The 12,500-nt window shown below is 40.6% G+C and overlaps 2 protein-coding genes across 2 annotated transcripts in view; one reads left to right on the top strand and one right to left on the bottom strand.

Moving 5' to 3' along the window:
- Positions 1 to 1,303, top strand: part of LOC119780608 (amidophosphoribosyltransferase-like) — a 6,466-nt gene extending 5,163 nt beyond the window's left edge. The window contains exons 10-11 of the mRNA XM_038280688.1: positions 680 to 800; positions 895 to 1,303. Coding sequence (XP_038136616.1) covers positions 680 to 800; positions 895 to 1,052 — 279 coding nt within the window. The 3' untranslated portion in view covers positions 1,053 to 1,303. The remainder of the gene's footprint in view (positions 1 to 679; positions 801 to 894) is intronic.
- Positions 1,304 to 1,352: 49 nt separating this feature from the next.
- Positions 1,353 to 12,500, bottom strand: part of LOC119780607 — a 19,245-nt gene continuing 8,097 nt past the window's right edge. Inside the window, exons 3-13 of the mRNA XM_038280687.1 lie at positions 12,155 to 12,201; positions 12,027 to 12,060; positions 11,914 to 11,936; positions 11,758 to 11,833; positions 10,771 to 11,043; positions 8,161 to 8,207; positions 8,037 to 8,070; positions 7,924 to 7,946; positions 7,768 to 7,843; positions 3,832 to 5,220; positions 1,353 to 2,239 (exon numbers count right to left, since the gene is read on the bottom strand). Of these exons, the coding sequence (XP_038136615.1) occupies positions 2,223 to 2,239; positions 3,832 to 5,220; positions 7,768 to 7,843; positions 7,924 to 7,946; positions 8,037 to 8,070; positions 8,161 to 8,207; positions 10,771 to 11,043; positions 11,758 to 11,833; positions 11,914 to 11,936; positions 12,027 to 12,060; positions 12,155 to 12,201 (2,039 nt within the window). The 3' untranslated portion in view covers positions 1,353 to 2,222. The remainder of the gene's footprint in view (positions 2,240 to 3,831; positions 5,221 to 7,767; positions 7,844 to 7,923; positions 7,947 to 8,036; positions 8,071 to 8,160; positions 8,208 to 10,770; positions 11,044 to 11,757; positions 11,834 to 11,913; positions 11,937 to 12,026; positions 12,061 to 12,154; positions 12,202 to 12,500) is intronic.

Here is a 12,500-nt window from a genome sequence, read left to right as displayed (position 1 = left end):
ACATGACAATGAGTTCACTGTACTCAAATGGCCTCCACAGTCACCAGATCTCAATCCAACAGAGCATCTTTGGGATGTGGTGGAACTGGAGATTCGTATCATGGATGTGCAGCCGACAAATCTGCGGCAACTGTGTGATGCCATGATGTCAATATGGACCAAACTCCCTGAGGAATGCTTCCAGCACCTTGTTGAATCTATGCCACCAAGAATTGAGGCAGTTCTGAAGGCAAAAGGGGGTCCAGCCCGTTTCAAATCACCTTTCTTCCCCATACTGATGCTCGGTTTGAACTGCAGGAGATTGTCTTGACCATGTTTACATGCCTAAATGTACTGAGTTGCCGCCATGTGATTGGCTGCTTAGAAATTAAGTGTTAACGAGCAGTTGGACAGGTGAGTGTATAACGCAGTTTGAATGCTGGGTTTCCCAACTTTACAACACAATTCTTGAAGGATTTTCAGATTTGATAGACTTAACATGGTACATTAATTATCACATGTAAAAACTAGAAATAACATGCAGGCTGAATTATAAGTCATAGACAAAACCAAGAAGTTATTGATTGGAGCTGCTTATATTTTGAGAAAAAAAATCATCTTCTGTTTGGATAGCTCTTCTAATGTTTCACAGCAATTCCTGCCTCCATCTTAAAAAATTGATATAAACATCTGCTTTTAGGTCCACATCAGGGTGGCGTTTCCGCCTATCAAGTTCCCCTGCTACATGGGTATCAATATTCCAACTAAAGAGGAGCGTATTGCCAACAAGCCAGAGTTTAAAGACATTGCTGGTTATATCGGTAAGGCTAACTGTACAGCATGCAGTTTTCCCACGTACATCTCACTGTAATGGTTTAAATGCCTGTCTTTGCTTCTCCTCCTCCTGCCGTGTAGGTGCTGACAGCGTTGAGTATTTAACCGTGGAGGGACTCTTATCTGCCGTCCAGGAGGGAATTGCCTCCTTCAAGGAGAACGAGAAATTTGGCTCCGGGAAAAACGGAGTAGGCCATTCCACTGCCTGTCTAACTGGGAAATATCCAGTGGAATGGTAACTGGGACAGCACAATGGAGGGACTCTGCTCACAACTTTATACTTACAGTTGAACTTTAGAGCTTTTTTTTCCCGTTATTGCTGGATACTGTGATTACTTTGAACTCACCAATAACCTTTATGTATAATTGTTTCTTTTGTACGTGTATACATCAAATGTATTTACAAAAATGTATACTTTTCTGTGTAATCCAAGTATTTCCAAACAACATTAAAATGTCAAGAAACACAAAAGAGTTGAGACCAAAAAAAGTAACCTTTGTTTTGCCAATATATTTTTAACCTTTTGAACTTTTAATAAATTAAATGTAAACATTGTACAACAAAATTAAAGTGCTTTTTGCCAACAAAAAAGGTGCAATACAAAACTTTTTTTTTATCACCGAGAACCAAAATAACGATAAACAGTAGAAAAAGTTTCAAAAGTTTTAAACAAACTAACTTAAATTAGATCTTGAAAAATGATCCATGACATATACATCAAATGTATTTACAAAATTGTATATTTTTCTGTGTAATCCAAGTATTTCCAAACAACATTAAAATGTCAAGAAACAGAAAAGATTTGAGACCAAAAAAAAGAAACCTATGTTTTGCCAATATATTTTTAACCCTTTGAACTTTTAATAAATGAAATGTAAACATTGTACAATTAAATTAAAGTGCTTTTTGCCAAAAAAAGGTGCAATACAAAACTTTTTTTTTATCACTGAGAACCAAAATAACGATAAACAGTAGAAAAAGCTTCAAAAGTTTTAACCAAACCAACTTAAATTAGATCTTGAAAAATGATCCATGATGTATACATCAAATGTATTTACAAAAGTGTATATTTTTCTGTGTAATCAAAGTATTTCCAAACAACATTAAAATGTCAAGAAACACAAAAGATTTGAGACCAAAGAAACCTATGTTTTGCCAATATAGTTTTAACCCTTTGAACTTTTAATAAATGAAATGTAAACATTGTACAACAAAATTAAGGTGCTTTTTGCCAATAAAAAAAAAAAAAAGCTGCAATACAAAACTTTTTTATCACTGAGAACCAAAATAATGATAAAGAACAGTAGAAAAAGTTTCAAAAGTTTTAAACAACCCAACTTAAATTAGATCTTGGAAAAATGATCCATGAATAGGTAGGGTAGGTCAACATCTGCAGATGAGTCCTGGTTCATCTGTAGGCTTTGGCTGTTGGGAAAGAAAAACAACCATACTGAAGTCAGGGGAAGTGGAAATACTTGCAGAGGACTTAAATCACCAGAGCAGCCTTTGAAATTTTCATTTTGAAGTGAACATCCTGTTAACATTAAAATATGATTTAAGCACATTGGTGGATCTCAGGTTTATCAGTGCAGGACATGTTTTTATGTCTGTTGCTTACAGTGCATGAAAATCCGACATTGAGTTTCTCTTAATTAGAACAACAGAAGTGCTCTAAAGTTGGGATTATGTCTAATTTTCTGAGAAGGGCCTACTGAAGTCGATGGTTTAGGAACTCAATAGCTAGTGTTCCCTATTCAATGATTCACTGCATCAAGGCATAGTGCCATGGAGGAGATCTCCCTGTGGCTTTGCTGAGGTGTTGAGGAAGCCTGGGTTGGCTGGTTCTGGTGCCTCAGCTTGCTCTTGGCAGTACTTCAGATTTTCTCATGTCAGGCCCCTCAAGACCAGTAACACCTAGGTTATTGAACAAGCGTTCAGTACCTTTAGTAGTGAGGGCAGGTACCAACACTTTCTGGAAAAGATTGTCAGCATCCCCATAAAGTAGGGGCTGTACTGGCTTTGAGCTTCAGGAAACACTCAGCCAAGCGTCAAGGGCTGGTTATAGTCCTGCAGCAGTGTGTCGCAGTGAGCTTGACGCAGACATTTTTGATTTATGCTCAATATTGAAGCGTGGTTTTTGCTATACGCTGTAGGTCTACATACGGCCGAGGCGATGAGGAAGTGGGGGAGAGTTTAGTCTGACAACGGAGGGACATGACTTCTAGCTGGTCGAACTTGACGAGTTGTTTTCTGCAATCTCGGTCATAAAAACAACAAGCCGGCCTCCTGTCTGCGGCACTGTCTGCGGTCAGTTGCAATTTCCGAAAGGTGCACCGGAGGGGGTGGAGACGGCTTTTTGTTCACTGCGACAACTACGCAGAGGACCTGGTTTCAAAGTATAAATCAGCCTTCAGGAGATTATGTGGCACCACTAATAGCTGCCAAAACTTCAAGCAACATGTATACCACACCTCCCAACTTTTCTCCAGACTGTGACCTTGACCTCCAGATGAAATGCAAACCTTTCAAGTGAGCGAAGGACCTGGGGTAACTTAGCAAGGGTTTAGTTTTAGCCCAGCCAACTCTGACAGGGTTAGTTCTACAGTGGCCTATAAAGGAATGTCACTTTATAGTCACTACTAAATATGTGTGAGGTTGCTTTATTAGCACTGAACTCAATGCAGTCTGGACTAGCTTCCTTCAAAATCTTCTAAAAACTCCAGTTTTTATAAATACCTTTAACTTCCACTCACATTTCAGTGAATGTGCTTGAAGCTGGGGTCAGTAGCAATTACCTTGTATGTTTGCAGTTCTGTAGGTCATAACTTTATTTGAGTTAAAAATCTATAAGTCTACATCTGTATTCTAAATATAAAATCTTTCATTGGCTGCAAGCTATAATAATTAAAGGCCAACAGAAATAAATGAACTGTTTAACGATGCTCTGAGTAATTGCAATGTACCTGTATAACCAAACAAAGGTCTGTATGATCAGCTGGATTCCAGCTGGGGCTCACCTGCAAAGAAAGGCTGGTGTTTGATCAGCCATTCCTCCACATTTTCTGCGGGTTGCTGAGTCTCACTGACGCTGTTAGGGGCTGTACAGAAAGATGGCCCCGCCTCAGACCGAGATAGGCGACGCCGTCTCAGCGTCTCGTTGCTTTGCTTTTTCGACCCCGGGGAGTAGGTAAAGGTAACCTCCCTGAGGCGTTTGGACTGTGGGTGGCTTTCCTCACTCTCCTCCATGTACCACTTACTCAGGTTGGAGCGGTGGGGTGACAAGGCAGGGGTTGCCAAAGACAGGGGGGAGAGGACCCTTCTGGCCTCAGAGCTCCTTCCACACAATCGACAAGGAGGGGCGTTGAAGGCATTGGATTCATTGCAGCACAGAAACTTGTGGTAAAGCTTTTTGAAATCCTCATCCACTTGCTTTGGTGACATGGAGACGGGGCGTGACAGGGAGGAGTCGAAGGAGAGGTGCTGTCTGAAACCCCGGTGGCTCTCTGCTCGCTGGGCTGACAGATGAGAATGGGGCAGCGACTTGGGTGACCGACTGGAGTCATGGGGGTAATGAAGCCCAGCAGACCTCTTTGGAGGAGAAGGCATAAGGATGGCTGGTGATCTAGATGTCATAGGCTCTGTCGAACCATAACCATTGGGGCTTCTGGAAAATGCATGAGGTGACCTACTGAGGGTTCCCATTCTGCTTGCCTTAAAAGGACTCTGCCTGTCTTGGGAGCTGTAAATGTAAGGCACAGAGGGAGCTTCTGCTACGTAGGTTGAAACATACGCTGACTGCGAAGAACCAGATAGCCCTTTTCTCTTGAAGAACTGATCCATGGATGATTCAGCATCAGAGCAGTGCCGCTTTGAAGGAGTGGCACCATTGATGGGAATCTGCTCCTCAAAGTGGGACTTTTTGCATGACTTTTTGGAGAGACCTTGCATCACTGCAGCGTAATGAGCATGTCTGACAATCGACAATCTTCTCTTCCTACCAGGAAACTGCCGTCTGGGACTCAGGCTCTTCACAGTTGATAGGATAGGATGAGGCATCGTCTCAATCCCCATACTCTTTGAAAGGCTGCCTGATCCCTCTCTGACCAGCCTCTTACTGCTTGAAACTTTTGTACCACCATCAGCTGGTCTTGCTGTGAGGTCAAATGTGCTGTTCAGGATTCCTTTAGGTCTCTGCCTCCATCTGCGGTACCTCCTCACCACAGAGCCGGCGGCCACAGAGACAGCCTGCCGATGCCAGGCTCTTCTTATCCGACTGACCATCGTTGGGTAGAGCTCAGCCAGGGAGTAGCTCTGGCTACTCACATCTCCATCCTGGTCCGGTGGCTGGGGCTCGTTCTCTGACCAATTCCAGCAGCTTTCATCCAACAAGCGCATTGCCTTATCTGCTGGATATTATCACAGACAACATATATCTACATCAGATCTTCACAGTACCTAACAAAACTATTCACACCTCTCAAAATTGTTCCTGGGCTGTCAAATTACAAGCAAAAACTCCAATGTAGTAAGGGGATTTTATCCAGTAGAGCAGAACTAATAGAAAGTTCTGCATGATTATTGAGTGGAAACTCACACATGACTTACAACTCATACATTTCGCCCCAAAGAACAATATCTTTGCAAATAAAGCTGGCTCGGTTAAAAATTGAGCATTTTAGATCCTAACAAACACAATTTCTGCTGTGAAAAACAAACTGAACAAACCCACAATTAATTACCATATTTTCACGACTATAAGGCGCACATAAACGTCTTTTTTTTCCCTCAAAATGTGCGGTGCGCCCTTTGGTGCGGAGCGCCCTATGTGTGTTGCAAGTGCGACTTTTGAGACCACCTCATTGAGGAGATGATGAAAGAGTGGCTGAGGGAGGTGAATGTAAGGAGACCAGGTGGGTTTTTTTTCCACTCATCACCATTGCTGTTAATCTGACTCCATGCGTGCCCATCTTACACCTGATGTGAAAAACATGGTGAAACAAATTAATGCGCTCGCTGTGAACCGGACGCAGCAGGTGCAGCAGAAGCAGCGAGTTTACATGCAAAGTCAATGGTTGACGAGCGTACAGGCGCAGCAAAAGGTCCCGCAGCGCGTTTTGAGCAGCAGGCGCAGCGCTTCGGGAGCGCGCCGCCAACGCGCTGCTGCTGCTCGAGATGGAAAAATTGAAGTTTTGCTGCTGGAAGCACCGCATCAACGAATCAGAGAAGCTGATCTGGGAGCTGACAGCGAGGCAGACACAGCGCTCTGATGACATATTAAGGCAAATGGAAAGGGCTGGATGGATGAGGAGATGATGAAAGCGTGGCTGAGGCAGGTGTATGTGAGGAGACCAGGTGTTTTTTTCCACGCATCACCATCGCTGCGTGACCATCTCACAGCCGATGTGAAAAACATGGTGAAAAAAAATAAACGCTGTGCTCGCCGTTATCTCGGGGGTCTGACAAAAGAACTTCAACCGCTCGACATCGGTGTGAAGCGGCCGTTCAAAGTAAGGCTGCGAGCGGCGTGGGAGCGATGGATGACAGACGGAGACCACAGTTTCAGGATAAGTGGAAGGCAGCGCCTGGCAAGTTACACCACCGTTTGCGGATGGATTGTAGATGCTTGGACTAACGTGTCTGCTGGCTCTGCTGTACAAGCTTTTGCAAAAGCCAGCATTATTTCTGAGGAGCCGCGCTGCACGGAAAGTGACTCTGACAGCGAAGAAGGGGAAACTGGCATGTCTGATTTAGCGCAGCTGTTTAATTCAGAAACAGAGGATGATGACTTTGATGGGTTTGATTAATACTTTGTAATAAATACATGAATAAAGCACAAACATACTCAGTTTTGCTCCCGCTCTATTTTTCTACCTGAAAACTTAATTCAACAGCAGCCTCTGGGCCGGGTCTCCTCCTCTTCACCGCGGTGGCTGGCAGGTGTTTTTCATCTAAATAATCTAAATCTTGCACCTATATTTGCTGTGATCAGTGGGAATAAAGTAGTTTTAATAATTTTTATAAGTGTGAAAGTCCACCTGAAAACTTAATAATTGCAGTCAGTTCATCCAGATTATCTATTTCTGTCGGAGGCGCTCAGACCCCCACATACCAGCGGTACACCGACAGTAGAAATCCCTTCATCAGCAGCCTCTAGGCCGGGCAGCCTCCAGGTTCACCGCGGCGGCTGGCAGGTGTTTTTCATCTAAATAATTTAAACTGCAGGCACCAGGATACCGGTAATAAAAGCGAACATATTCTGTCGGCAGGTTTCAGGATTTTAAGTTAATTTAGGAGCGATCACAGCGCTCTGTCATCTGCGATGTGTCTGTCTCACGGCCAGCTCCCAAGTTTGATTAATACTTTGTAATAAATAAATGAATAAAGCACAATCATACTCAGTTTTGCCCCCGCTGTATTTTTAAATACGCAGTAGAGGTATTTAAAGGTAGTAGAGGACATGTACCTGTATATAAAAAACGCGCCCTATAGTCCGGTGCGCCTTATGTGTGTGTTAAATACAGGAATGGCACACATAACTGAGAGTGCGCCTTTTAGTACGGTGCGCCTTATGGTCGTGAAAATACGGTACCCACAGGATCATGAATTAGCTACTCCTAAAACATTGGATAAACCATAAAAAAAAGCTTCTTAATATATTTGAGGCAATGATTACTACTGTTCAGTTCTGGCCTGATCTATCTAGGGCACTTCTTCCAAATGTTTGCTTTGAGTGTTACATAGCATAGGGCAAACTGCAAAAAGGACATCTGCTGGATTTATAATCAGCTTTCTTCTCTCATTTCCTTTATGAAAGCTAGATGTGCACAATTCAACACCAATAGCTAAATCTATCCCCTAAATATGTGAAATTATTCATTAGTATAAGAGTGACATGTTTTTTCCTTCTTAAATTCAATAATAAGAACTTTCTGTATCCTAACCGCCATCCTTACCGCCATGGTCCTCAGGAAATTCCGTGCTGTAGACACTTTGGTTTTCCGATTCATCATCATCATGGGGAAAATGTAACTATTAAGAAAAGCACACTCTGTTATTACTATTAAAGATATTCTTAGCATGATTGTCAGATATTTACAAATATGTTTTACCTCAGAGTTTGAAGATGTATCTGCTACAAAGAAAAATAGTCATGGTTTAAGATAGACCAGCACCCAAAAAAGTAAATCTTTAATAGTTTTATTAAGATATTATGTAAACTTACAGTTCAAGGATTGGTCCTCTAGATCTGGCTGGGTCTAAGGAGAGAATACATGTAGGTCTCTGATATAATATTCAAATTTCAAAAGACAGCACATATGCATTTTATGAATAAATCAATCACAAACCTTTGAATCTAGAAAGTTGTTGGAACGTCCCACATACGATACAAGAGCTGTGAAATTAAATAAAAAAAGAAACACATAATTAATTATACATATGTGATCCACAAAAAAAACTTAAAGACACTATGGCAGTCATGCTACCATTTGAAAACACTATGCCAGAAAATATTCAGCAGGGATACATGAACTACAGATTACATCCCTAAACCCCTGAGTTGTTTTACATCTGGACACATTGCAAAGGAAAAGTTAAGTGAGCAACATGTGGAGGTCCACATGAATTTGGAAAATGTGATAAAGATGCTAAAATCAAATGTTACTGCGGAGAAGAACACAGCGTGGCATATGTTGGATGTAAAGTACAAAGGGAAGCCAGAGAAGCTCAAAGAATCAAAATAACAGAAATAGTTCCATACGCTGAAGCTGTTAAAAGACAAAGGAATGATTGTGCAAGAGAAATGAGGTTGGGAGAAACAGGGCAAAGAAAGAAAACTTGGAATACAAAGCAAGGGCAGAATTATCAGAGACAAATCTTGGGTGAAATAATGGATGAAAAAACAATGGTGGTGAAAAAAAAACTTTGTGGCATTTATGTGCCATATTGTTAATGTTACAGTACAAATGAAGAAGAAAAGTGATAAAATATTATATATATATATATATATATAAGATATTCCGTTAGGTTATATCGAGTTAACGTATTCCCATGGACAACAAGTTGAAGGCACAAACTAAATTGTTCATAGTTTATTCTTTATGGAACGCCAGCATTCATAACATGTAGGCAAATCACTGTCCCCCAAACATCCGCGGTTATATTTTTTATATCTACATATTTTTTAAACAAAGCGGAGTGTGTATGACGTCATCCATGAGCGCCGTCTACCGTTCATTCATCCTGTCCGCTGAAATGCTGCTAGTTTTACTCACATGCCTGCAAGATGTCTAGTGCGTGCGGATGATGTCATACACACTCTGCTTTGTTTTTAAAACATATAAATATAAAAAATATAACCACGGATGTCTGGGGGACAGTGATTCACCTACATGCTATGAATGCTGGCGTACCATACAGAACAAATTATGAACAGTTTAGTTTGTGCCTTCAAGTCGTTGCCCATAGGAAGACGTTACTTGGATATACCTAGGGGTGCAAATAACATCAATCATGGCGATTCGATTCGGTATCGATTTCCTGACCCAACGATTCGATTATTTTCGATATAAAAAAAAAAAAACACGATTTGATTAATTGGTTCTTTTTTTTTTTTTTTTTTTTTACACCTTACAGGCTAGACGTTTCAAATTTGAAATAAATCAATGAAAGCTGTAATATCGTTATGCATTTTTTTTAAGAAACAACAGAAAATAACAGAAGTAGAAAAGTCGTACTCCGTCTATTCCTATTAAAACCTCATTCACTGAAAAATAATACCTCTGTGTTATAGATTCTGAAAGGCCTTGCATAAAAAAATACTGCACAAAATCAGTGCAATGAGTCCAATGCAATACCTCGGCTCCAGACATCCCCGCCCCCTCCACAGACGCTCCACTGCACCTCTCCCAAGTTGTAGCTGACCGCAAACAGTGCGGTCAGCTACAGACAGGAGGCCGGCTTGTTTTGTTTTTATAACCGAAATTGCGGAAAACAACTCGTGAAGTTTGACCCGCTAGAAGACCAAGGTGCGCGAGAACGCTGGGACCCTTTTTCCACCTGGATCTCCGCTCTTTTTGGACCTCATGTCCCTCTGTCGTCGGATTTAACTCGCCCCCACTTCCTCACCGCCTCGGCCGTATCTAAACCCACAGTGTGTAGCGCAGACCATGCTTCAATATTGAGCATAAATCAAAAATGTCTGTGTCAAGCTCACTGCAACACACTGCTGTGGGAGTATAACCAGGAAGCAAGGCAGGAGGGCAAAATAGGTTTCGCGCCAGTGCAGCACAGGAGGGAGAATTATGTCTAGGAGCAAATGGATAAAAATAGACCGGAGGAAAAAAAAAAAAAAACATGAATCGATACTCTTGCGGACGTATCGATGCATCAAATCATCAGCTGTTGGATCGATGCATTGATACAAAACGATTATTATTTACACCCCTAGATATAACCTAACCGAATATCTTCAGAACGGCTCTAAATGACACGAAACTCATATGGGTGAGTAGAACATGGTGAAATAACGTAAAATCAAGGGCCCAATGTAAAAAAAAAAAAACGGTGTTCCCCTTTAAGTGGGATACACTACGCTTAAAAATGTGCAACCCCCAAGGGTCAGAGACTTTAGGAATTTAGGAAAAGGACAGGCAAAAGGAAAAATGTTAGGATACCAGCCTTAGATGGAGGTCAGGAGATGTCTTTAAATAAAGATAAGGCAGATTTATTAGGTGCGACATTTTCTGCCTAATGACGAACATCTTATAGACATTCATAGACGGCAGAAGATTCAAAAACTTTGAAATCATAAAAATATATTAGGAAAATGTCAAATATATATATATATATATATATATATATATATATATATATATATATATATATATATATATATATATATACACACACATATCAACATTAGACATAAATATAACCACGAAAGATCACTTTTGTACCACCATCAGCTGGTCTTGCTGTGAGGTCAAATGTGCTGTTCAGGATTCCTTTAGGCCTCTGCCTCCATCTGCGGTACCTCCTCACCACAGAGCCGGCGGCCACAGAGACAGCCTGCCGATGCCAGGCTCTTCTTATCCGACTGACCATCGTTGGGTAGAGCTCAGCCAGGGAGTAGCTCTGGCTACTCATATCTCCATCCTGGTCCGGTGGCTGGGGCTCGTTCTCTGACCAATTCCAGCAGCTTTCATCCAACAAGCGCATTGCCTTATCTGCTGGATATTATCACAGACAACAAATATCTACATCAGATCTTCACAGTACCTAACAAAACTATTCACACATCTCAAAATTGTTCCTGGGCTGTCAAATTACATGCAAAAACTGCAATGTAGTAAGGGGATTTTATCCAATAGAGCAGAACTAATAGAAAGTTCTGCATGATTATTGAGTGGAAACTCACACATGACTTACAACTCATACATTTCGCCCCAAAGAACAATATCTTTGCAAATAAAGCTGAAAGTCTTTACCAGCTTGGCTCGGTTAAAAACTGAGCATTTTAGATCCTAACAAAAACAATTTCTGCTGTGAAAAACAAACTGAACAAACCCACAATTAATAACCCACAGGATCATGAATTAGCTACTCCTAAAACATTGGATAAACCATAAAAAAAGCTTCTTAATACATTTGAGGCAATGATTACTACTATTCAGTTCTGGCCTTATCAAACTAGGGCACCCCTTCCAAATGTTTGCTTTGAGTGTTACATAGAACAGGGGAAAGTGAATAAAGGATATCTTCTGGATTTATAATCAGCTTTCTTCTCCAATTTGCTATATGAAAGCCAGATGTGCACAATTCAACACCAATAGCTAAATCTGTTCCCTAAATATGAGAATTTATTCATTAGTATAAGAGTGACATTTTTTTTCCTTCTTAAATTCAATAATAAGAACTTTCTGTATCCTAACCGCCATCCTTACCGCCATGGTCCTCAGGAAGTTCCGTGCTGTAGATACTTTGGTTTTCCGATTCATCATCATCATGGGGAAAATGTAACTATTAAGAAAAGCACACTCTGTTATTACTATTAAAGATATTCTTAGCATGATTGTCAGATATTTACAAATATGTTTTACCTCAGAGTTTGAAGATGTACCTGCTACAAAGAAAAATAAACATGGTTTAAGATAGACCAGCACCCAAAAAAGTAAATCTTTAATAGTTTTATTAAGATATTATGTAAACTTACAGTTTAAGGATTGGTCCTCTAGATCTGGCTGGGTCTAAGGAGAGAATACATGTAGGTCTCTGATATAATATATATATAAATTTCAAAAGACAGCACATATGCATTTTATGAATAAATCAATCACAAACCTTTGACTCTAGAGACTTGTTGTAACGTCCCAAATACGATACAAGAGCTGTGAAATGAAATAAAAAAACACATTAATTATACATATGTGATCCACAAAATAACATTGATTTTGTCAGCAATTAAATGTTTGCAATAGTTAAAGATCAATGAATTTAAAATGGAGAAAGTGAGTTATGTTTTATCTGGGGCAGGTATGAGCGCGATGTGGAAGGTAGAAGGAGAAGCGAGTTAACGTGGCAAACAAACAAAGTCGGTAGGATTTGATTTGATTTTGATGGATCGCATAAGCTGCACATCGACTATAGCAACATGGCTTTCTACATCAGCAAGAAATATTGGAAATGA

The sequence above is a fragment of the Cyprinodon tularosa genome, unplaced genomic scaffold (genome assembly GCF_016077235.1).
Source record: "Cyprinodon tularosa strain WSP-4 unplaced genomic scaffold, ASM1607723v1 ctg163, whole genome shotgun sequence".
Classification (NCBI taxonomy): Eukaryota; Metazoa; Chordata; class Actinopteri; order Cyprinodontiformes; family Cyprinodontidae; genus Cyprinodon; species Cyprinodon tularosa.
This window is presented reverse-complemented; position numbering and strand designations above follow the sequence as displayed.